Raw genomic sequence first — 25,082 nt, 5'->3', positions numbered from 1 at the left:
AAAACATAGTTCCATTAAAATACATTAATTAAAAGTTTGTCTTGTCTTTCTTTTGTGAAATATTGACAGATAGATGTGGTAACCGTTGTATAGAAGCGTTATGGAATGAGAAGCCGTGGTGTATGGTGGATGCATTGTGACTGTGTACATTTTTTTTATATCTGTATTGTGAATTGTATAGGGGACCAAAATAAACATTCTCAATCAATCAATATCCACGACATACCAGGACTTCTCCTTCCATAACGCTTCATTAACTAACTCTGAGTCTGTCGCTGTGTCCCACCAGGAAGTGTCCCAGAGAGAGAGACACCAGGAAGTGTCCCAGAGAGAGAGAGAGCGTCTGCAGCATGCTGGAGTCGGCCTACAGAGAGGAGTACTGCGGCTCGGAGCCTGAGGACCTGCAGCCCCAGCGCAGCCCTCAGAAGCGCGGGCGCAGCAGCGTGCTGGAGAGCAGCCTGACCCTGGGCCAGTACGTCCTCTGCTGCTGGTCTGACGGACTCTACTACCTGGGCAAGATACAGAGGGTATGACCCCTGACCCCTGACCCCTGACCCCTGACCTCTAACCTCTAACCTCTACTCTCTACTCTCTACCCTCTACCCTCTAACCTCTACCCTCTAACCTCTAACCTCTACCCTCTACCCTCTAACCTCTAACCTCTACCCTCTAACCTCTACCCTCTACCCTCTACCCTCTAACCTCTAACCTCTAACCTCTAACCTCTACCCTCTAACCTCTACCCTCTAACCTCTAACCTCTAACCTCTACCCTCTACCCTCTAACCTCTACCCTCTAACCTCTACCCTCTACCCTCTAACCTCTAACCTCTACCCTCTAACCTCTACCCTCTAACCTCTAACCTCTAACCTCTACCCTCTACCCTCTACCCTCTAACCTCTACCCTCTAACCTCTAACCTCTAACCTCTAACCTGGGGAATATGCAGAGGGTATGCTCCTGGCCCCACCTCCACCAGCCTCCCCTGCGCTGTCTGGACTCTCAGAAATACAAATCAATATTAATAACTTAGTTATAACAAGTAATGACTTGATGAAGTGGTGGCTAGTCATCTTTACCACCTGTCTGATCGCTCTGTGTGTGTGTGTGTGTGTGTGTGTGTGTGTGTGTGTGTGTGTGTGTGTGTGTGTGTGTGTGTGTGTGTGTGTGTGTGTGTGTGTAGGTCAGCCCCTCCAAGCAGAGCTGCTTCGTCACGTTTGAAGACAACTCCATGTTCTGGGTCCTCTGGAAGGACATACAGCATGGTGGGTCAGAGGTCAGAGGTCAGAGGTCAGAGGTCAGGGGGATGATGGCAGTTTGAAGGTTGTTGATGACAGTTTGAAGGTTGATGATGACAGTTTGAAGGTTGATGATGACAGTTTGAAGGTTGATGATGACAGTTTGAAGGTTGATGATGACAGTTTGAAGGTTGATGATGACAGTTTGAAGGTTGATGATGACAGTTTGAAGGTTGATGATGACAGTTTGAAGGTTGATGATGACAGTTTGAAGGTTGATGATGACAGTTTGAAGGTTGTTGATGACAGTTTGAAGGTTGTTGATGATGACAGTTTGAAGGTTGATGATGTTGACAGTTTGAAGGTTGATGATGACAGTTTGAAGGTTGATGATGACAGTTTGAAGGTTGATGATGACAGTTTGAAGGTTGATGATGACAGTTTGAAGGTTGTTGATGATGACAGTTTGAAGGTTGATGATGACAGTTTGAAGGTTGATGATGACAGTTTGAAGGTTGATGATGACAGTTTGAAGGTTGATGATGACAGTTTGAAGGTTGTTGATGACAGTTTGAAGGTTGATGATGACAGTTTGAAGGTTGATGATGACAGTTTGAAGGTTGATGATGACAGTTTGAAGGTTGATGATGACAGTTTGAAGGTTGATGATGACAGTTTGAAGGTTGATGATGACAGTTTGAAGGTTGATGATGACAGTTTGAAGGTTGATGATGACAGTTTGAAGGTTGATGATGACAGTTTGAAGGTTGATGATGACAGTTTGAAGGTTGATGATGACAGTTTGAAGGTTGTTGATGACAGTTTGAAGGTTGATGATGACAGTTTGAAGGTTGATGATGACAGTTTGAAGGTTGATGATGACAGTTTGAAGGTTGATGATGACAGTTTGAAGGTTGATGATGACAGTTTGAAGGTTGATGATGACAGTTTGAAGGTTGATGATGACAGTTTGAAGGTTGATGATGACAGTTTGAAGGTTGATGATGACAGTTTGAAGGTTGTTGATGACAGTTTGAAGGTTGTTGATGACAGTTTGAAGGTTGTTGATGACAGTTTGAAGGTTGATGATGACAGTTTGAAGGTTGATGATGACAGTTTGAAGGTTGATGATGACAGTTTGAAGGTTGTTGATGATGACAGTTTGAAGGTTGATGATGACAGTTTGAAGGTTGATGATGACAGTTTGAAGGTTGATGATGACAGTTTGAAGGTTGATGATGACAGTTTGAAGGTTGATGATGACAGTTTGAAGGTTGATGATGACAGTTTGAAGGTTGATGATGACAGTTTGAAGGTTGATGATGACAGTTTGAAGGTTGATGATGACAGTTTGAAGGTTGATGATGACAGTTTGAAGGTTGATGATGACAGTTTGAAGGTTGATGATGACAGTTTGAAGGTTGATGATGACAGTTTGAAGGTTGATGATGACAGTTTGAAGGTTGTTGATGACAGTTTGAAGGTTGTTGATGACAGTTTGAAGGTTGATGATGACAGTTTGAAGGTTGATGATGACAGTTTGAAGGTTGATGATGACAGTTTGAAGGTTGATGATGACAGTTTGAAGGTTGATGATGACAGTTTGAAGGTTGATGATGACAGTTTGAAGGTTGATGATGACAGTTTGAAGGTTGTTGATGACAGTTTGAAGGTTGATGATGACAGTTTGAAGGTTGTTGATGACAGTTTGAAGGTTGTTGATGACAGTTTGAAGGTTGATGATGACAGTTTGAAGGTTGATGATGACAGTTTGAAGGTTGATGATGACAGTTTGAAGGTTGATGATGACAGTTTGAAGGTTGATGATGACAGTTTGAAGGTTGTTGATGATGACAGTTTGAAGGTTGATGATGACAGTTTGAAGGTTGATGATGACAGTTTGAAGGTTGATGATGACAGTTTGAAGGTTGATGATGACAGTTTGAAGGTTGATGATGACAGTTTGAAGGTTGTTGATGATGACAGTTTGAAGGTTGATGATGACAGTTTGAAGGTTGTTGATGATGACAGTTTGAAGGTTGATGATGACAGTTTGAAGGTTGATGATGACAGTTTGAAGGTTGATGATGACAGTTTGAAGGTTGATGATGACAGTTTGAAGGTTGATGATGACAGTTTGAAGGTTGATGATGACAGTTTGAAGGTTGATGATGACAGTTTGAAGGTTGATGATGACAGTTTGAAGGTTGATGATGACAGTTTGAAGGTTGATGATGACAGTTTGAAGGTTGATGATGACAGTTTGAAGGTTGATGATGACAGTTTGAAGGTTGATGATGACAGTTTGAAGGTTGTTGATGATGACAGTTTGAAGGTTGATGATGACAGTTTGAAGGTTGTTGATGATGACAGTTTGAAGGTTGATGATGACAGTTTGAAGGTTGATGATGACAGTTTGAAGGTTGATGATGACAGTTTGAAGGTTGTTGATGACAGTTTGAAGGTTGATGATGACAGTTTGAAGGTTGATGATGACAGTTTGAAGGTTGATGATGACAGTTTGAAGGTTGATGATGACAGTTTGAAGGTTGATGATGACAGTTTGAAGGTTGTTGATGACAGTTTGAAGGTTGATGATGACAGTTTGAAGGTTGATGATGACAGTTTGAAGGTTGTTGATGATGACAGTTTGAAGGTTGTTGATGATGACAGTTTGAAGGATGATGATGACAGTTTGAAGGTTGATGATGACAGTTTGAAGGTTGTTGATGACAGTTTGAAGGTTGATGATGACAGTTTGAAGGTTGATGATGACAGTTTGAAGGTTGATGATGACAGTTTGAAGGTTGATGATGACAGTTTGAAGGTTGTTGATGACAGTTTGAAGGTTGATGATGACAGTTTGAAGGTTGTTGATGACAGTTTGAAGGTTGATGATGATGACAGTTTGAAGGTTGATGATGACAGTTTGAAGGTTGATGATGACAGTTTGAAGGTTGATGATGACAGTTTGAAGGTTGATGATGACAGTTTGAAGGTTGATGATGACAGTTTGAAGGTTGATGATGACAGTTTGAAGGTTGTTGATGACAGTTTGAAGGTTGATGATGACAGTTTGAAGGTTGTTGATGACAGTTTGAAGGTTGATGATGATGACAGTTTGAAGGTTGATGATGACAGTTTGAAGGTTGATGATGACAGTTTGAAGGTTGATGATGACAGTTTGAAGGTTGATGATGACAGTTTGAAGGTTGATGATGACAGTTTGAAGGTTGTTGATGATTGACAGTTTGAAGGTTGTTGATGACAGTTTGAAGGTTGTTGATGACAGTTTGAAGGTTGATGATGACAGTTTGAAGGTTGATGATGACAGTTTGAAGGTTGTTGATGATGACAGTTTGAAGGTTGTTGATGACAGTTTGAAGGTTGATGATGACAGTTTGAAGGTTGTTGATGATGACAGTTTGAAGGTTGATGATGACAGTTTGAAGGTTGATGATGACAGTTTGAAGGTTGATGATGACAGTTTGAAGGTTGATGATGACAGTTTGAAGGTTGATGATGACAGTTTGAAGGTTGATGATGACAGTTTGAAGGTTGATGATGACAGTTTGAAGGTTGTTGATGACAGTTTGAAGGTTGATGATGACAGTTTGAAGGTTGATGATGACAGTTTGAAGGTTGATGATGACAGTTTGAAGGTTGATGATGACAGTTTGAAGGTTGATGATGACAGTTTGAAGGTTGTTGATGATGACAGTTTGAAGGTTGATGATGACAGTTTGAAGGTTGATGATGACAGTTTGAAGGTTGATGATGACAGTTTGAAGGTTGATGATGACAGTTTGAAGGTTGATGATGACAGTTTGAAGGTTGATGATGACAGTTTGAAGGTTGATGATGACAGTTTGAAGGTTGTTGATGACAGTTTGAAGGTTGATGATGACAGTTTGAAGGTTGATGATGACAGTTTGAAGGTTGATGATGACAGTTTGAAGGTTGATGATGACAGTTTGAAGGTTGATGATGACAGTTTGAAGGTTGATGATGACAGTTTGAAGGTTGATGATGACAGTTTGAAGGTTGATGATGACAGTTTGAAGGTTGATGATGACAGTTTGAAGGTTGTTGATGACAGTTTGAAGGTTGATGATGACAGTTTGAAGGTTGTTGATGATGACAGTTTGAAGGTTGATGATGACAGTTTGAAGGTTGATGATGACAGTTTGAAGGTTGATGATGACAGTTTGAAGGTTGATGATGACAGTTTGAAGGTTGATGATGACAGTTTGAAGGTTGATGATGACAGTTTGAAGGTTGATGATGACAGTTTGAAGGTTGTTGATGACAGTTTGAAGGTTGATGATGACAGTTTGAAGGTTGATGATGACAGTTTGAAGGTTGATGATGACAGTTTGAAGGTTGATGATGACAGTTTGAAGGTTGATGATGACAGTTTGAAGGTTGATGATGACAGTTTGAAGGTTGATGATGACAGTTTGAAGGTTGATGATGACAGTTTGAAGGTTGATGATGACAGTTTGAAGGTTGATGATGACAGTTTGAAGGTTGATGATGACAGTTTGAAGGTTGATGATGACAGTTTGAAGGTTGTTGATGATGACAGTTTGAAGGTTGATGATGACAGTTTGAAGGTTGATGATGACAGTTTGAAGGTTGTTGATGATGACAGTTTGAAGGTTGATGATGACAGTTTGAAGGTTGTTGATGATGACAGTTTGAAGGTTGATGATGACAGTTTGAAGGTTGATGATGACAGTTTGAAGGTTGATGATGACAGTTTGAAGGTTGATGATGACAGTTTGAAGGTTGATGATGACAGTTTGAAGGTTGATGATGACAGTTTGAAGGTTGATGATGACAGTTTGAAGGTTGATGATGACAGTTTGAAGGTTGATGATGACAGTTTGAAGGTTGTTGATGATGACAGTTTGAAGGTTGATGATGACAGTTTGAAGGTTGATGATGACAGTTTGAAGGTTGATGATGACAGTTTGAAGGTTGATGATGACAGTTTGAAGGTTGATGATGACAGTTTGAAGGTTGATGATGACAGTTTGAAGGTTGTTGATGACAGTTTGAAGGTTGATGATGACAGTTTGAAGGTTGTTGATGATGACAGTTTGAAGGTTGTTGATGATGACAGTTTGAAGGTTGATGATGACAGTTTGAAGGTTGATGATGACAGTTTGAAGGTTGTTGATGATGACAGTTTGAAGGTTGATGATGACAGTTTGAAGGTTGATGATGACAGTTTGAAGGTTGTTGATGACAGTTTGAAGGTTGATGATGACAGTTTGAAGGTTGTTGATGATGACAGTTTGAAGGTTGATGATGACAGTTTGAAGGTTGATGATGACAGTTTGAAGGTTGTTGATGACAGTTTGAAGGTTGATGATGACAGTTTGAAGGTTGATGATGACAGTTTGAAGGTTGATGATGACAGTTTGAAGGTTGATGATGACAGTTTGAAGGTTGATGATGACAGTTTGAAGGTTGATGATGACAGTTTGAAGGTTGTTGATGACAGTTTGAAGGTTGATGATGACAGTTTGAAGGTTGTTGATGATGACAGTTTGAAGGTTGATGATGACAGTTTGAAGGTTGATGATGACAGTTTGAAGGTTGATGATGACAGTTTGAAGGTTGTTGTTGATGACAGTTTGAAGGTTGATGATGACAGTTTGAAGGTTGATGATGACAGTTTGAAGGTTGATGATGACAGTTTGAAGGTTGATGATGACAGTTTGAAGGTTGATGATGACAGTTTGAAGGTTGTTGATGACAGTTTGAAGGTTGATGATGACAGTTTGAAGGTTGTTGATGATGACAGTTTGAAGGTTGTTGATGACAGTTTGAAGGTTGATGATGACAGTTTGAAGGTTGATGATGACAGTTTGAAGGTTGATGATGACAGTTTGAAGGTTGATGATGACAGTTTGAAGGTTGATGATGACAGTTTGAAGGTTGATGATGACAGTTTGAAGGTTGATGATGACAGTTTGAAGGTTGATGATGACAGTTTGAAGGTTGATGATGACAGTTTGAAGGTTGATGATGACAGTTTGAAGGTTGTTGATGACAGTTTGAAGGTTGATGATGACAGTTTGAAGGTTGATGATGACAGTTTGAAGGTTGATGATGACAGTTTGAAGGTTGTTGATGACAGTTTGAAGGTTGTTGATGACAGTTTGAAGGTTGATGATGACAGTTTGAAGGTTGATGATGACAGTTTGAAGGTTGTTGATGACAGTTTGAAGGTTGATGATGACAGTTTGAAGGTTGATGATGACAGTTTGAAGGTTGTTGATGACAGTTTGAAGGTTGATGATGACAGTTTGAAGGTTGTTGATGACAGTTTGAAGGTTGTTGATGATGACAGTTTGAAGGTTGATGATGACAGTTTGAAGGTTGTTGATGATGACAGTTTGAAGGTTGTTGATGATGACAGTTTGAAGGTTGTTGATTGGTCCTCAGCGGGCGTTCCGGGGGAGGAGCCTAGGTGTTCTGTGTGTTCCGAGGCGGTCCTGGACTCCGACAACGAGATCCTCATCTGTGGCAAGTGTGGCATAGGTGAGTTACCACGGTTACCGTCGCTGGTTAATATCGGGGTGTGTAATCGACGGGCACAGTAACCATGGTTACACTAGAGGTGTCTCTGTCACTGAAAGACAAACTGGAGAGGTGTGTGTGGTGTGTTGTGTGTGTGTCTGGTGTGTGTGTGTGTCTGTGTGTGTGTGTGTGTGTGTGAGTAGATATAGTTTTACAGTAATGCTAGAGATGCTCCGATCAGGGTTTTTGGTGCCGATCACCGATCACTGGAATCAGTGATCTGCCGATCCGATATCACCGATCACCGATCACAGCGTCGAAAATGGCAATTGAAGCATTCTATTTATTGTGTAGCATTATTTATGTTTTAAATTATTCTTAACACCATTGACATTGTATATTAAGTATTTAAATGAAATTAGGAGATGAGAAAGTATCATGAATTGACGACCATCTGTTTTATTGAATTCACAACCACCTGTAGCTTACTTCAGGAAAAACAAATAAAATGTGAAAATAAAAATCATAATAAATAAAATGTACACTGTCACATCAAATGTGCAACATTCCACTCGAATGAGAGGAACTAGGGGCTCTTAGAGAACTTGGAGCTTATACTGTAACTGTAGCTTTCCTGAGGAACAATAAACATACCCAAACTAAACTGCAACATAAACAGGCTATAGCCAAATATAAAATACTGTTTCAAGTCAGTCAGTTTCAAGTCATATTTAGGAGGAGATAAGACAGCAAGTCAGCAATAATCAATAAAACAAAAAAACAAAACATTGCACCTAAGGAGATTTCAGACTCAAACCTTACTTCTGATTAAGCAGCATCACTGGCAGATTAGCCTTGAGAAATACAAGCATCTCAGCGTTTTTGGCACTCAGCCTGTTCCTCTTATCATCTAAAATATGTCCTGCTGCTGAAAAGTCGCTCGCTATCTACACTTGTGCAAGGGGCACAGAGGAAGACCTAAAACTCACGCGCTAATAGTTGTTGTTGCTATGGGCCAAGTGACTTCCTGCTCGCGGGGTCACATGACGTCGGTGAACACTACCTACACTACGCTCGTGAAGTCGCGCTGGAACTCTGACCAGCACTCGTGGAACGCCTCTCGTCCAATCAAAGCACTCGGTCCCTTTATGACGTCGAGCCCAGTGTGCGCTTCGGCGCTCTCTGAGCGAATCGACGAACGCAGCAAATGCCGTATGATATTCGTGGTATTGAAAGACCTTGCGTGCGTTCCTCCGCGAGGTATTTCTTTTGAGCAGACATTACAAACGGCATATTTGTTGTCTCTTTCCGACACTGTGTAATATTTCCAGACTGGCGACGCCATTTTGTAAACTGATCGGTCATGTTTGATCGGCCGTTTTGAGAACTCCGATCAAAACCGATCAAGGTCATATCGGCCGATACCGATCGGCGCCGATCAGATCGGAGCATCACTAAGTAATGCTGTTGTATCTGTTAACCCTCATCTGTACATCCTCTGTGTTAATATTGTATGTGTAGGATGGTTGTGTTAGTATTGGATGTGTAGGATGGTTGTGTTAGTATCGGATGTGTACGATAGGGCTGCAACTAACGATTATTTTGGTAGTCGCCTAATCTGTCGATTATTTTCCAGATTAGTCGCGATTAGTCGTGTGGCTTTTCGCTGCGCGTAAATGGCGACGCAGAAGCATAAATCCGGCTTAACTAGCTATCTAACCTAACGTTACGCCAAGCTACAGCTGCTCACAGAGCTAGTTGATTGGCTAGCTAGCATTGCTGGCTAGACTACAGACAGCTCACGTTAGTAGGCTACGCTTGGCGCTGTTTATCTTACAGACAGCTCGCTGGTGGACTCAACATAATTGAAATAGCATTCACTTATCAAGCATCATTCATGATCATCCACCATGACTACCTGGTATTTTAATAGCGACCACCCCTCACTTCATTTCATCTCGCGTTCTCCTGGCTTCAACATGGAAAACCCCTGCTACGTAACGTTACATACAAGCGCCTCTGTCTGTCACACGCGTGCCACAGGGCAAATAAATTAATAGCACAAACGCTCATAGCATGTACAGCCCTGTCCATGAGACGTTGTTTTCCAACACGTAACAGTAAAGCTAACATAAACATTACGACCCTAACAATATAATGTTAGCCAGTTGGCTAACAACGTTAGCTAAAACTTACCCAGCTGATTCTTGCATGGCTCCCGTTTAAAAAGAAAAAAAGAAAAAAAAAAAGTTTTTAATTTATTTTATTTTATTTATTTATACGATGCGTCGACACTAAAATTCCACGTCGACGAGTTTTTATGATCGACGTCGTCGATTATGTCGACTAATCGTTGCAGCCCTAGTGTAGGATGGTTGTGTTAGTATGTGTGTGTAGGATGGTTGTGTTAGTATGTGTGTGTAGGATGGTTGTGTTAGTATTGGATGTGTAGGATGGTTGTGTTAGTATGTGTGTGTAGGATGGTTGTGTTAGTATGTGTGTGTAGGATGGTTGTGTTAGTATGTGTGTGTAGGATGGTTGTGTTAGTATGTGTGTGTAGGATGGTTGCTGTACAGCTACAAACGTAACTGAATGTCTCCCAATGAACTGTGTGTGTGTGTGTGTGTGTGTGTGTGTGTGTGTGTGTGTGTGTGTGTGTGTGTGTGTGTGTGTGTGTGTGTGTGTGTGTGTGTGTGTGCAGGCTACCACCAGCAGTGCCACCTCCCCCAGGTAGAGGGTGCTGCAGACCCTGGCTCATCTCCCTGGTTCTGCCGACGCTGCATCTTCGCCCTCGCTGTTCGGGTGAGTCACATGACCCTGTGTGTGTGTGTGTGTGTGTGTGTGTGTGTATGTATGTAATGTACAGGGTTCGAAAGTAACGCTTGCCCGCTTGCCCGGAGCAAGTAAGACCAGACTAGACGATCGTGGAGTGAAGATATTATCAAAAGCGTACGCGATGTGACGGGTGATCGACAGGCGCGTACGCTATAATAATATCTTCACTCACGATCATCTAGTCTGGTCTGGCGCCTGCGCCGTCTGTTGTTCTTCCTGCACACAGGTAAACATCCAGCAGCGTCGTCGGGCGCAAACACACCCGGAGAATGCTTTACTTGCTCCGGCCAAGCGTTACTGTCGAACCCTGAATGTGTGTAATGTAATGTGTGTAATGTAATGTGTGTAATGTAATGTGTGTAGTGTAATGTGTGTAATGTCATGTGTGTGTAATGTAATCTGTGTAATGTAATGTGTGTGTAATGTAATGTGTGTAATGTAATGTGTGTAGTGTAATGTGTGTAGTGTAATGTGTGTAATGTCATGTGTGTAATGTCATGTGTGTAATGTCATGTGTGTAATGTAATGTGTGTGTAATGTAATGTGTGTAATGTAATGTGTGTAGTGTAATGTGTGTAGTGTAATGTGTGTAATGTCATGTGTGTAATGTCATGTGTGTAATGTCATGTGTGTAATGTAATGTGTGTAATGTGTGTGTAATTCGGTCCTCCACAGAAAGGGGGCGCCCTGAAGAAGGGCCCCATAGCGAAGGCCCTGCAGGCCATGAAGCAGGTGCTGGCCTACCGGCCCGAGGAGCTGACCTGGGACGCGCTGCACCGCACCAACCACCAACACAGCTACTGCTACTGCGGGGGCCCGGGGGAGTACGTACACACACACACACACACACACACACACACACCAGGCCTACTGCTACTGTGGAGGCCCGGGGGAGTACGTCCCACACACACACGCACACACACCAGACTGACACCAGACTAGACTGCGGTTACCTTATATACGCAGTACGGAGGCCCTTATGGCACATAGGGAATGTTACCTTCTCAGCTTACTGGCCCCGAACTGTAGGTGTGTTCCTAGTCTGACCTAGCGTGTTCCTAGCGTGTTCCTAGCGTGTTCCTAGTCTGACCTAGCGTGTGTTTCTATATCGATATCTCTTTCTACTTCTTCTGTTTGATGTGATGACCTGTAGTTCTGTTTTAAATAGTTAATAACACCTGAGGCCGTGTTTCCCCTGTGTGTTTACCTGCCCAGGGATGCTGATGTCATTCAGCTGCCCAGCTAACTCAGGGACTAATAAATAAACTAATAAATAACAATAAAATAAATAGGTGCTGATCTGGTGTGTGTGTGTGTGTGTGTGTGTGTGTGTGTGTGTGTGTGTAGGTGGTATTTGAAGATGCTCCAGTGTTTCCGGTGTGAGCAGTGGTTCCACGAGGCCTGTACCCAGTGTCTGCAGGAGAGCATGATGTTCGGAGACAGGTAACACACACACCTCCCCACACCTGGACACACACACACACACACACACACACACACACCTCCCCACACCTGGACACACACACACACACACACACACACACACACACCTGGACACACACGCACACACACACAAACACACACACACACACACCTCCCAACACCTGGACACACACACACACACACACACTGTGCTCTGACATGTCAACATGGAGGATTATGATTGGCTGTTGACTTACTGTTCAGAATGCTGTGGTTGGTCAGTATCCACCTCTAATCTGATCCCTCCCTCCCTCTCTCCCTCCTCTCCACCCTCCCTCCTCTCCACCCTCCCTCCCTCTTCTCTCCTCCCTCCTCCCTCCCCCCCTCCCTCCTCCCTCCCTCCTCTCCACCCTCCTTCCCTTCTCCCCTACCTCCCTCCCCTCCTTCCCTACCTCCCTCCCTCCCTCTTCCCCTCCCTCCCTCTCTCCTCCAGGTTCTATCTGTTCATCTGTTCAGTTTGTAATAAAGGAGTGGAATACATCAAACGCCTGCCGCTCAGATGGTAACATTTCAGTGTTATTAGTGTGTTACAGTGTTATATACAGGGGTGCACATAACTTTTTGGGGCCAGTGCTCAGAGGAGCACCTAGGGATGCTGCTTGGTGCTCCCCGAGCTCGCGAGTCACGACCCGTCCCACAGGATGGATAAAAAAGGGATACATGGATAACTTATATTAGCAAAACGACATTTGTTCATAAATAAAGATGAACGAACAAATGATTGTGTGCAAAACAAAAGAAACAAATGCAAAATCAAATGACTGCTCTTTAAGCATGAAAGTCTGTCAGACTCCTTTAAACACAATGAAATCAACTGACATCTCTTTAAGCACTAACTGAATGTCTGTTCTTTAAACACAATGAAATCAACTGACATCTCTTTAAGCACTGCTCTGTTCTGTAAACACTGAAATCAACTTTTCAACAAAAAGTTCATTTATTTATGCTACAAGCTTAATCATCATCATCATCACTGCTCTCTTGACTGCTGTTAATACTGTCCTCAATTTCAACCATGGTAGAGAATGTAGTAGGCTATCACTTTAAATAGCTCATTATTTTGATTGTGCAACAAAGCCTTTTTTTTCTAATAGAATTCCCAACCATATTCCCTGGGTCAGGGGTCGAGGTGCGATAATGAAGCTGTAAAACAAACGTCTGAACGTTTGAAAGCTTCAGAGAAAAGAAACGTGTCCCTTGGTGTTGTTTTTCCTTTTAGCGACAAGTCGTTCGGGACTGAATTTTCATGTGGCGGCGTGATAACCGTGATAACCGTGCGATACGCGGAATGAAAGTACGAGTTACGATACTTTCCGAATGTTTTCGTGAGGGGAGTCGCCGTGGTCGTCGTCTGTCGACTGTTGTGATGGATTACTCGTCGGGCCTTCGGCTGAGGGACGGCAAATAGTTACTTAGTGGGGCCTCAGTGATGCAGCAGTCAGCAGGTGGATTTTGAGGAAGTAAATTCCTCTCCCAGCGCTTCCAGCTGTTGGTGTGCAAGAGCGCGTTCATGCGGCTGATCTGCCGCGCAGCATGCATTTTGGCGACGCATGCGCACTGGCGCACCAGTTATGTGCACCCCTGGTTATAGTGTTATTATAGTGTTATTACCGTGTTACAGTGTTATTACAGTGTTACAGTGTTATTACTGTGTTACAGTGTTATTACCGTGTTACAGTGTTATTACAGTGTTATTACCGTGTTACAGTGTTATTACAGTGTTATTACAGTGTTACAGTGTTATTACCGTGTTACAGTGTTATTACCGTGTTACAGTGTTATTACAGTGTTATTACTGTGTTACAGTGTTATTACTGTGTTATTACAGTGTTACAGTGTTATTACCGTGTTACAGTGTTATTACAGTGTTATTACTGTGTTACAGTGTTATTACTGTGTTATTACAGTGTTACAGTGTTATTACCGTGTTACAGTGTTATTACCGTGTTACAGTGTTATTACCGTGTTATTACTGTGTTACAGTGTTATTACTGTGTTGTTACCGTGTTACAGTGTTATTACAGTGTTATTACAGTGTTATTACAGTGTTATTACAGTGTTACAGTGTTATTACAGTGTTATTACAGTGTTATTACAGTGTTACAGTGTTATTACAGTGTTGTTACCGTGTTGTTACCGTGTTGTTACAGTGTTATTACAGTGTTATTACAGTGTTGTTACCGTGTTACAGTGTTATTACAGTGTTATTACAGTGTTATTACAGTGTTATTACAGTGTTATTACAGTGTTATTACAGTGTTATTACAGTGTTATTACAGTGTTATTACAGTGTTACAGTGTTATTACAGTGTTATTACCGTGTTACAGTGTTATTACCGTGTTACCGTGTTGTTACCGTGTTATTACAGTGTTATTACAGTGTTATTACCGTGTTACAGTGTTATTACAGTGTTGTTATAGTGTTATTACAGTGTTATTACAGTGTTGTTACCGTGTTACAGTGTTATTACAGTGTTATTACCGTGTTACCGTGTTATTACAGTGTTATTACCGTGTTGTCGCCCCTCAGGGTAGACGTGGTGCACCTGGCGCTGTATAACCTGGGCGTCCAGAGTAAGAAGAAATACTTTGAGCTGGAGGAGATCCTCACCTTCGTCTCCAACAACTGGGAGCACTTCCAACTGGGCAAGGTTATAACACCCTTATAACACCCTACCAACACCCTACTAACACCCTACTAACACCCTACTAACACCCTACTAACACCCTACCAACACCCTACCAACACCCTACCAACACCCTACCAACACCCTACTAACACCCTACTAACACCCTACTAACACCCTACTAACACCCTACTAACACCCTACTAACACCCTACTAACACCCTACTAACACCCTACTAACACCCGTATAACACCCGTATAACACCCGTATAACACCTGTATAACACCTGTATAACACCCTTATAACACCTGTATAACACCTGTATAACACCTGTATAACACCTTAATAACACCTGTATAACACCTTAATAACACCCTTATAACACCTGTATAACACCCTTATAACACCTGTATAACACCCTTATAACACCCTTATAACACCCGTATAACACCCGTATAACACCACTTCCAACTGGGCAAGGTTAGAACACCCTTAACAACACTTACATTTTTACATTTTTGGCATTTAGCAGACGTCTTATTCCAAAGCGACTCGATACATTTGACTAAGCAAGTGAATCATCAGTCCACCAGTCGTAGCAGGAAGAGTAAGAAGGTGATAGAAGAAGGTTTTTCCTCTATCAGTGACCCCGGGCCTGAGCTGGATTACTAAACCTAGGTTTTTTATTTTTAAAAATTAAATAATATTTAGACACTGGAGAAACAGAGAAACAGTACAAGGGGGCAATAGACGTTTTTAGGGACGCAGTAGAGGGGAAAAGCGGGTGTCTTCAGGAGACGCAGTGCTGGGGGGCAGTCGATGTCTCAGGAGGAGCAGTTAAGGTAACCTGAAGAGATGGAGGTTTTCAATCTACGACGGAAGATGGGTAGTGACTCATGGGTAGTGACTCATCTTCCGTCGTAGACTGAAGACCCATCTCTTCGGGTTCCAACTAGGAAAGTTTATAACACCCTTATATAGTGTGGTTGTTGTGTCCAACAATGTTGTTGTGTGTAGATGTGTTGTTGTGTACAGGTGTGTGTGTTGAATGTGTAGTTGTGTTGTTGTGTACAGGTGTGTGTGTTGAGTGTGTAGTTGTGTTGTGTACAGGTGTGTGTGTTGAGTGTGTAGTTGTGTTGTTGTGTACAGGTGTGTGTAGTTGTGTTGTTGTGTACAGGTGTGTGTGTTGAGTGTGTAGTTGTGTACAGGTGTGTGTGTGTGTGTTGAGTGTGTAGTTGTGTACAGGTGTGTGTGTTGAGTGTGTAGTTGTGTACAGGTGTGTGTGTTGAGTGTGTAGTTGTGTGTCCTCAGCTCTCCAGCACCGTGCCGGCAGAGAGAGGTCAACACCTGCTGGACGCCCTGAACAACTACAAGAGCAAGTAAGACACACACACGCACACACACACGCACGCACACACACACACACACACACGCACACGCACGCACACTCACACACACACTCACACACGCGCACACGCACACTCACACGCACGCACGCACACTCACACACACACTCACACACTCACACACACACATACACTCACACACACACACAGCACCTCTCTGTGATTTTCATTGACAATTACAGCATCGGGGGTGTTTGATGAAATATTAGAGAACACTTCTGAATCGTCACTACACAGACTGAACATGCTAGGCTCTACAGACTGAACATGCTAGGCTTTACAGACTGAACATGCTAGGCTTTACAGACTGAACATGCTAGGCTTTACAGACTGAACATGCTAGGCTTTACAGACTGAACATGCTAGGCTTTACAGACTGAACATGCTAGGCTTTACAGACTGAACATGCTAGGCTTTACAGACTGAACATGCTAGGCTTTACAGACTGAACATGCTAGGCTTTACAGACTGAACATGCTAGGCTTTACAGACTGAACATGCTAGGCTTTACAGACTGAACATGCTAGGCTCTACAGACTGAACATGCTAGGCTTTACAGACTGAACATGCTAGGCTTTACAGACTGAACATGCTAGGCTTTACAGACTGAACATGCTAGGCTTTACAGACTGAACATGCTAGGCTTTACAGACTGAACATGCTAGGCTTTACAGACTGAACATGCTAGGCTTTACAGACTGAACATGCTAGGCTTTACAGACTGAACATGCTAGGCTTTACAGACTGAACATGCTAGGCTTTACAGACTGAACATGCTAGGCTTTACAGACTGAACATGCTAGGCTTTACAGACTGAACATGCTAGGCTTTACAGACTGAACATGCTAGGCTTTACAGACTGAACATGCTAGGCTTTACAGACTGAACATGCTAGGCTTTACAGACTGAACATGCTGGGCTTTACAGTGGAGTGTTTGTACAGCGTTGCGGCAGGCCTGCATATGGAAACGACACCCTCTGAAATCAGATCCACAATTCCATCATGCCTACATATGCAGAGCCCTTTATATGCATGACAACCATTCAGAATGTGGGGCATGGTTTCATGTGTGTGTGTGTGTGTGTGTGTGTGTGGTTCTGATTTCAGAGGGTGTCTTTTCCATATTCAGGCCTGCCGCAACGCTGTACAAGCACTCCACTGTAAAGCCTAGCATGTTCAGTCTGTAAAGCCTAGCATATTCAGTCTGTAAAGCCTAGCATGTTCAGTCTGTAAAGCCTAGCATGTTCAGTCTGTAAAGCCCAGCATGTTCAGTCTGTAAAGCCTAGCATGTTCAGTCTGTAAAGCCTAGCATGTTCAGTCTGTAAAGCCTAGCATGTTCAGTCTGTAAAGCCTAGCATGTTCAGTCTGTAAAGCCTAGCATGTTCAGTCTGTAAAGCCTAGCATGTTCAGTCTGTAAAGCCCAGCATGTTCAGTCTGTAAAGCCTAGCATGTTCAGTCTGTAAAGCCTAGCATGTTCAGTCTGTAAAGCCTAGCATGTTCAGTCTGTAAAGCCTAGCATGTTCAGTCTGTAAAGCCTAGCATGTTCAGTCTGTGTAGTGACGAAGAGTCATTAAGAGTGTTCTCTAATATTTCAGCAAACACCCCTGATGCTGTAATTGTCAATGGAAATCACAGAGAGGTGCTGATTCTAGAAGTTGGCTGCACCTTTGACCATAGCCTAGAGGAGGGAAGCCTTTTTAACCAAAATCTTGAAATACCAACAGCTGGAGCAGGCCATATCACAACTGGGCTACAGATGTCAACTTGTAGTTTTCATATTTGGCAGCCTGGGCCATGTTCATAAGTCTGTTGTTAGAGGCCTTCAAATGGCTGCTCTACCCAGTATCATCTGGTGTGAATAACATCCTGTGTGTAGCATAACTGGTTGTTGGCTCAGCATTACTGTAACAGATTGTTTCCATGATATCAAAATGCACTGTTAGTATTTATGTCCTTTAGAATTGTACATGTATGTGGACATAAATAAAGCATTTAAAATGTGTGTGCGTGTGCGTGTGCGCGTGCGTGTGCGCGTGCGTGTGCGTGTGTGTGTGTGTGCAGGTTCCTCTGTGGGAAGGAGATGAAGAAGAGGAAGTGCATCTTCAGGCTGCGGACGCGGGTCCCCCCCAACCCCCCCTCCAAACTGTTCCCTGAGAACGAGGGATGGAGAGGAAGGAGAGGAGGAGGGAAGAACAGGTAGAGGGAGGGATGGAGAGGGAGGAGAGGAGGAGGGAAGAACAGGTAGACGGAGGGATGGAGAGGGAGGAGAGAAGAACAGGTAGACGGAGGGATGGAGAGGAGGAGAGGAGGAGGGAAGAACAGGTAGATGGAGGGATGGAGAGGGAGGAGAGAAGAACAGGTAGACGGAGGGATAGAGAGGGAGGAGAGGAGGAGGGAAGAACAGGTAGATGGAGGGATGGAGAGGGAGGAGAGGAGGAGGGAAGAACAGGTAGACGGAGGGATGGAGAGGGAGGAGAGGAGGAGGGAAGAACAGGTAGACGGAGGGATGGAGGGATGAAGGGAGGAGAGGAGGGGGGAAGAACAGGTAGACGGAGGGATGGAGAGGAGGGAGGAACAGGTAGAAGGATGGAGGGAGGGAGGAGGAGAAAAACAGGTAGAGGGAGGGATGGGGGAGGAGAGGAAGGGGGGAGGAGAGGAGGAGGAGAGGAGAGGAGGGGGCAGGAACAGGTAGAAGGGTGGAGGGGAGGAGGGGAGAGGAGAAGAAAAACAGGTAGAGGGAGGGATGGAGGAGGAGAGGAGAGGAGAGGAGGCAGATAGAGAGAGAGAGAGTAAAGAACAGTGTGAGGTAACAGACAGAACGCTCCCTGGCTGGAAGCCACCTTGAGAGGAACCATGTCCTCTGGGTTATCTGACTCCTCCCCTTCCTGTCTAGTTCTCTGCCGGCGGAGAAGAGGAGGAAGAAGAGGTCGAAATGGCTGCTGGAGGACGCCATCCCCAATGTAGGCCCCGCCCCTCTCTGCTCTGGCTGCTGATTGGCTGTGTGTGTGTGTGTGTGTGTGTGTGTGTGTGTGTGTGTGTGTGGACATGCTGGTATAGTAGATTATAATAGTATAGTAGTATAGTATAGTAGATTATAATAGTATAGTAGTATAGTATAGTAGATTTTAATAGTATAGTAGTATAGTATAGTAGTATGTATAGTATAGTAGTGTATAGTAGTATATAGTAGTATAGTTTAATAGTATATAATAGTATAATAGTATAGTATAGTAGTATATAATAGTATAGTATAGTAGTATATAATAGTATAGTAGTATATAATAGTATAGTAGTATAGTAGTATATTATAGTATAGTAGTATAGTATGCTAGTATATAATAGTATAGTATAATAGTATAGTATAGTATAGTATAGTAGTATAGTATAGTAGTATATAATAGTATAGTAGTATATAATAGTATATAATAGTATAGTATAGTAGTATAGTATAGTAGTATATAATAGTATAGTAGTATATAATAGTATAGTATAGTAGTATAGTATGCTAGTATATAATAGTATAGTATAGTAGTATAGTATGCTAGTATATAATAGTATAGTATAGTAGCAAAGCTGAAACTAATTCCCGTCTTTTAAATGGAATGCGGCAGACGTAGCGCCTATTCCCATGCAAGAATGGGGACAAACTCATAGATCTAATTATAATAATAATAATAATTATAATAATAATAATAATAATAATCATAATAACTTTATTTGTATAGCGCTTTTCCTGCAAACGTTGCAGCTCAAAGTGCTTTAATCATTATATAATCTTAATTTAATTATTTTGTAACTTAAATGCAATATTAAAAGGATTAAATTATTTATTGTTATGTTTTTTTTAAATTAACATTTTATTGTATTCAATTACATTAATTAATTATTTAAGTGACTTAAATAACAACTAACTTCTCAGTCAAAACATGAATGATGTAAATGGCTTGTTATGCTTGTAGAACCCAGACAGAGAGATGCACCAGCTGCCCTCTCGTTCAGATAACGTTCTGCTAATAGTTCCACTGGCATGTCCATATACAGCATGTCCATATCCAGCATGTCCATATCCAGCATGTCCATATGCAGCATGTCCATATCCAGCATGTCCATATCCAGCATGTCCATATCCAGCATGTCCATATCCAGCATGTCCATATGCAGCATGTCCATATCCAGCATGTCCATATGCAGCATGTCCATATCCAGCATGTCCATATCCAGCATGTCCATATCCAGCATGTCCATATCCAGCATGTCCATATGCAGCATGTCCATATCCAGCATGTCCATATCCAGCATGTCCATATGCAGCATGTCCATATCCAGCATGTCCATATCCAGCATGTCCATATGCAGCATGTCCATATCCAGCATGTCCATATGCAGCATGTCCATATCCAGCATGTCCATATCCAGCATGTCCATATCCAGCATGTCCATATCCAGCATGTCCATATCCAGCATGTCCATATGCAGCATGTCCATATCCAGCATGTCCATATGCAGCATGTCCATATGCAGCATGTCCATATCCAGCATGTCCATATCCAGCATGTCCATATGCAGCATGTCCATATCCAGCATGTCCATATCCAGCATGTCCATATCCAGCATGTCCATATGCAGCATGTCCATATCCAGCATGTCCATATGCAGCATGTCCATGTGCAGCTTTTAAGTTTGCAATTTTTCTGCGATGGGTCTCAGGGTGTGACTCCTCAGAGTATGACTCCTCAGAGTATGACTCCTCAGGGTATGACTCCTCAGGGTATGACTCCTCAGGGTATGACTCCTCAGGGTATGACTCCTCAGAGTATGACTCCTCAGGGTATGACTCCTCAGAGTATGACTCCTCAGGGTATGACTCCTCAGAGTATGACTCCTCACAGTATGACTCCTCAGGGTATGACTCCTCAGGGCATGACTCCTCACAGTATGACTCCTCAGGGTATGACTCCTCAGGGTATGACTCCTCAGGGTATGACTCCTCAGGGTATGACTCCTCAGAGTATGACTCCTCAGAGTATGACTCCTTAAGGTCTGACTCCTCAGGGTATGACTCCTCAGAGTATGACTCCTCAGGGTATGACTCCTCAGGGTAAGACTCCTCAGGGTATGACTCCTCAGAGTATGACTCCTCAGGGTATGACTCCTCAGGGTATGAGCTCTCAGGGTATGACTCCTCAGGGTATGACTCCTCAGGGTATGACTCCTCAGAGTATGACTCCTCAGGGTATGACTCCTCAGGGTATGACTCCTCAGAGTATGACTCCTTAAGGTCTGACTCCTCAGGGTATGACTCCTCAGAGTATGACTCCTCAGGGTATGACTCCTCAGAGTATGACTCCTCAGGGTATGACTCCTCAGGGTATGACTCCTCAGGGTATGACTCAGAGTATGACTCCTCAGAGTATGACTCCTCAGGGTATGACTCCTCAGGGTATGACTCCTCAGAGTATGACTCCTCAGGGTATGACTCCTCAGAGTATGACTCCTCAGGGTATGACTCCTCAGGGTATGACTCCTCAGAGTATGACTCCTCAGAGTATGACTCCTCAGGGTATGACTCCTCAGAGTATGACTCCTCAGAGTATGACTCCTCAGGGTATGACTCCTCAGAGTATGACTCCTCAGGGTATGACTCCTCAGGGTATGACTCCTCAGAGTATGACTCCTCAGGGTATGACTCCTCAGAGTATGACTCCTCAGAGTATGACTCCTCAGAGTATGACTCCTCAGGGTATGACTCCTCAGGGTATGACTCCTCGGGGTATGACTCCTCAGAGTATGACTCCTCAGGGTCTGATTCTCTGAAAGCTGCATGCCGTGTATAATTGTAACGATGAAGATTGTATTGTTTTTCAACAGCTACCGTTTCAGTGCAGATGAGGCTACAGGTTTTGCGTTACTAAATGTTGGCAGATGAATGCGTACTTGTCAGTCCAGTCCTCGTTAAAGCTGCGGTTTTCCACGTCAATTTTACGCTTCAGGTTGTTTGAGGGTTAGGGTTAGTGACATTTTGCTTGATTGATAACTTAAAGTTATTATAATGAAGTGAAGCCAAAATATTGTGATCGCCCCCTGGTGGCTGGCTGCAGTATAGGTGTCAGGAGTCTGTTAACACCCGTAATAAGCCATTAATAACATTAATTTGGTAAGAAAGTGAAAATATTAAACAATAATACGCAAATTATGCCTAAATAAAATAAATATATATATAAATATATATAAGTCCGGCCCCCACAGTTCTGTCCCTTGGACAAATGGAGTTCGTGACCCCTGCTGGAGAGTGATCTGATTGGCTGTTTGTGGTGAGGGCTGTGATCTGATTGGCTGTTTGTGGTGAGGGCTGTGATCTGATTGGCTGTTTGTGGTGAGGGCTGTGATCTGATTGGCTGTTGCAGAACGAGCTGACGTCCTCCTGGAGCACCAACCACCACATGGCCAACATCTTTGACTTCACCCTGGACGAGCTGCAGAGCTTAAAGAGGTACACACACATGCACACACACACACACACACACACACACAATCAGATAACTCTACAGACACTCTAGACAGACACAGACACACGCACGCACGCACAGACAGACAGACAGATAGACAGACGCACACACACACACACACACACACACGTACCCTACCCTTGGTCCTGACCCTCTGCTGTGTGTGTGTGTGTGTGTCTCTGTGTCTGTGCGTGTGCGTGTGTGTGTGTGTGTGTGCGTGTGTCTGTGCGTGCGTGTGTGTGTGTGTCTCTGTGTCTGTGTGTGTGTGTGTGTGTGTGTGTGTGTGTGTGTCTGTGCGCGTGTGTGTGTGTGTGTGTTCTCAGCAGCAGCTCAGGCAGGACCGTCAGTCTGGACCTGGACTCCACAGACGCCGTCAGCACCTCCGGCTCCGCCACCACCAGCATCTCCACCCCCCCGCCCCCCCACACCTGCGTCTCCTACGACTTCAGGTACACACACACACACACACACACACACACACACACACCACCAGCAACTCCACCCCCCCGCCCCCCCACACCTGCGTCTCCTACGACTTCAGGTACACACACACACACACACACACACACACACACACACACACACACCACCAGCATCTCCGCCCCCCCACACCTGCGTCTCCTACGACTTCAGGTACACACACACACACACACACACACACACACACACACACACACACCACCAGCATCTCCGCCCCCCCACACCTGCGTCTCCTACGACTTCAGGTACACACACACACACACACACACACCCCTCCCCTCTTTCACTCCTTCCCCCCAGCCTTCATCCAAATCGACTTACAACAAATACATTTGTCTAAGGGAGTGAATCATCTATCATCAGTAATCATGAGAAATGGTAAAGGGACTGCCCTTTTATAGACTTATACAGACTGACTTATATAGACTTACTGTATATAGATGACTTATATAGACTGACTTATATAGATGACTTATATAGACTGACTTATATAGACTGACTTATATAGACTGACTTATATAGATGACTTATATAGACTGACTTATATAGACTGACTTATACAGACTGACTTATATAGATGACTTATATAGACTGACTTATATAGATGACTTATACAGACTGACTTATATAGACTGACTTATATAGACTGACTTATATAGACTGACTTATATAGATGACTTATATAGATGACTTATATAGATGACTTATATAGATGACTTATATAGATGACTTATATAGACTGACTTATATAGATGACTTATATAGACTGACTTATATAGACTGACTTATATAGATGACTTATATAGACTGACTTATATAGATGACTTATATAGATGACTTATATAGATGACTTATATAGATGACTTATATAGATGACTTATATAGACTGACTTATATAGATGACTTATATAGATGACTTATATAGACTGACTTATATAGATGACTTATATAGACTGACTTATATAGATGACTTATATAGATGACTTATATAGACTGACTTACAGTATATAGCACCTTTATCCAAAGCGATTTACAACGGCCTCTCATTCACCCATTCACACACACATTCACACACCAATGGTGGCAAGTTACCATGCAAGGCGCCGGCCCGCTCACTGGGAGCAATTTGGGGTTCAGTGTCTTGCTCAAGGACACCTCGACATGTGGCCAGCCGGGGCTCGAACCGCCGATCTGCCGACCTTGCAATCATTCGACGCCGGCTCTAATGCCAAATCCAGGATTGTTGTTGTTGATGTTGTTGATGATGACGTTGTTGATGATGTCACTGCAGGAAGAGCGTGGGCAGCCGTAAGAGGAAGTTCCCGAGCGTTAACTACGCCGCGCTGCCCGCCGCGGCCAAGAAGGACCCGCCCCTGCTGGTCGCCATGGGCACAGACCTGGTCGCCATGGACACGGACCTGGTCGCCATGGGCCTGCCCGGAGACGAGGAGGACGGGGACGGGGAGGAGGAGGAGATGATGATGGAGGAGGAGGACGGGGAGATGGAGGTGCATTCTGGGATGCTGGAGGACCGCCCCTCCCTGTCCCTGCTGAAGTCGTCCATCACCAGCTACTTCGGCGCCGCGGGCCGGCTGACCTGCGGGGAGCGCTACCAGGTGCTGGCCCGGCGCGTCACGCCCCAGGGTGTGGTCCAGTACCTGCTGGAGTGGGAGGGGACCACGCCCTACTGACCACGCCCTACTGACCACGCCCTACTGACCACGGACCCTACTGACCACGCCCTACTGACCACGCCCTACTGACCACGCCCTACTGACCACGGACCCTACTGACCACGCCCTACTGACCACGGACCCTACTGACCACGCCCTACTGACCACGCCCTACTGACCACACCCCGTACTGACCACGCCCTACTGACCACGCCCCCTACTGACCACCTGACAGACTGTCCACCTGACCTGCTGACCACGCCCTACTGACCACGCCCCCTACTGACCACGCCCCCTACT

The 25,082-nt window shown here is 43.8% G+C and overlaps 1 protein-coding gene across 1 annotated transcript; it reads left to right on the top strand.

Annotated features, from left to right (window-relative positions):
• Positions 1-350: 350 nt before the first annotated feature.
• phf19 (PHD finger protein 19) lies at positions 351-24,800 on the top strand (the record flags this gene model as incomplete). The annotated part of the gene is made up of 14 exons (XM_080532425.1): positions 351-527; positions 1,183-1,264; positions 7,697-7,792; positions 10,473-10,573; positions 11,282-11,430; positions 11,954-12,049; positions 12,522-12,590; positions 14,619-14,739; positions 16,028-16,095; positions 18,185-18,319; positions 19,017-19,083; positions 22,528-22,613; positions 22,953-23,078; positions 24,401-24,800. 14 exons carry the CDS (start codon positions 351-353, stop codon positions 24,798-24,800), a joined length of 1,773 nt encoding a protein of 590 aa, XP_080388551.1.
• Between the last annotated feature and the right edge of the window lie 282 nt (positions 24,801-25,082).

The sequence above is a fragment of the Nansenia antarctica genome, assembly GCF_963989245.1.
Source record: "Nansenia antarctica genome assembly, chromosome: 5".
Lineage (NCBI taxonomy): Eukaryota > Metazoa > Chordata > Actinopteri > Argentiniformes > Microstomatidae > Nansenia > Nansenia antarctica.
Note: the sequence above shows the minus strand (reverse complement) of the source record. Positions and strands in the feature narration are given on the sequence as shown.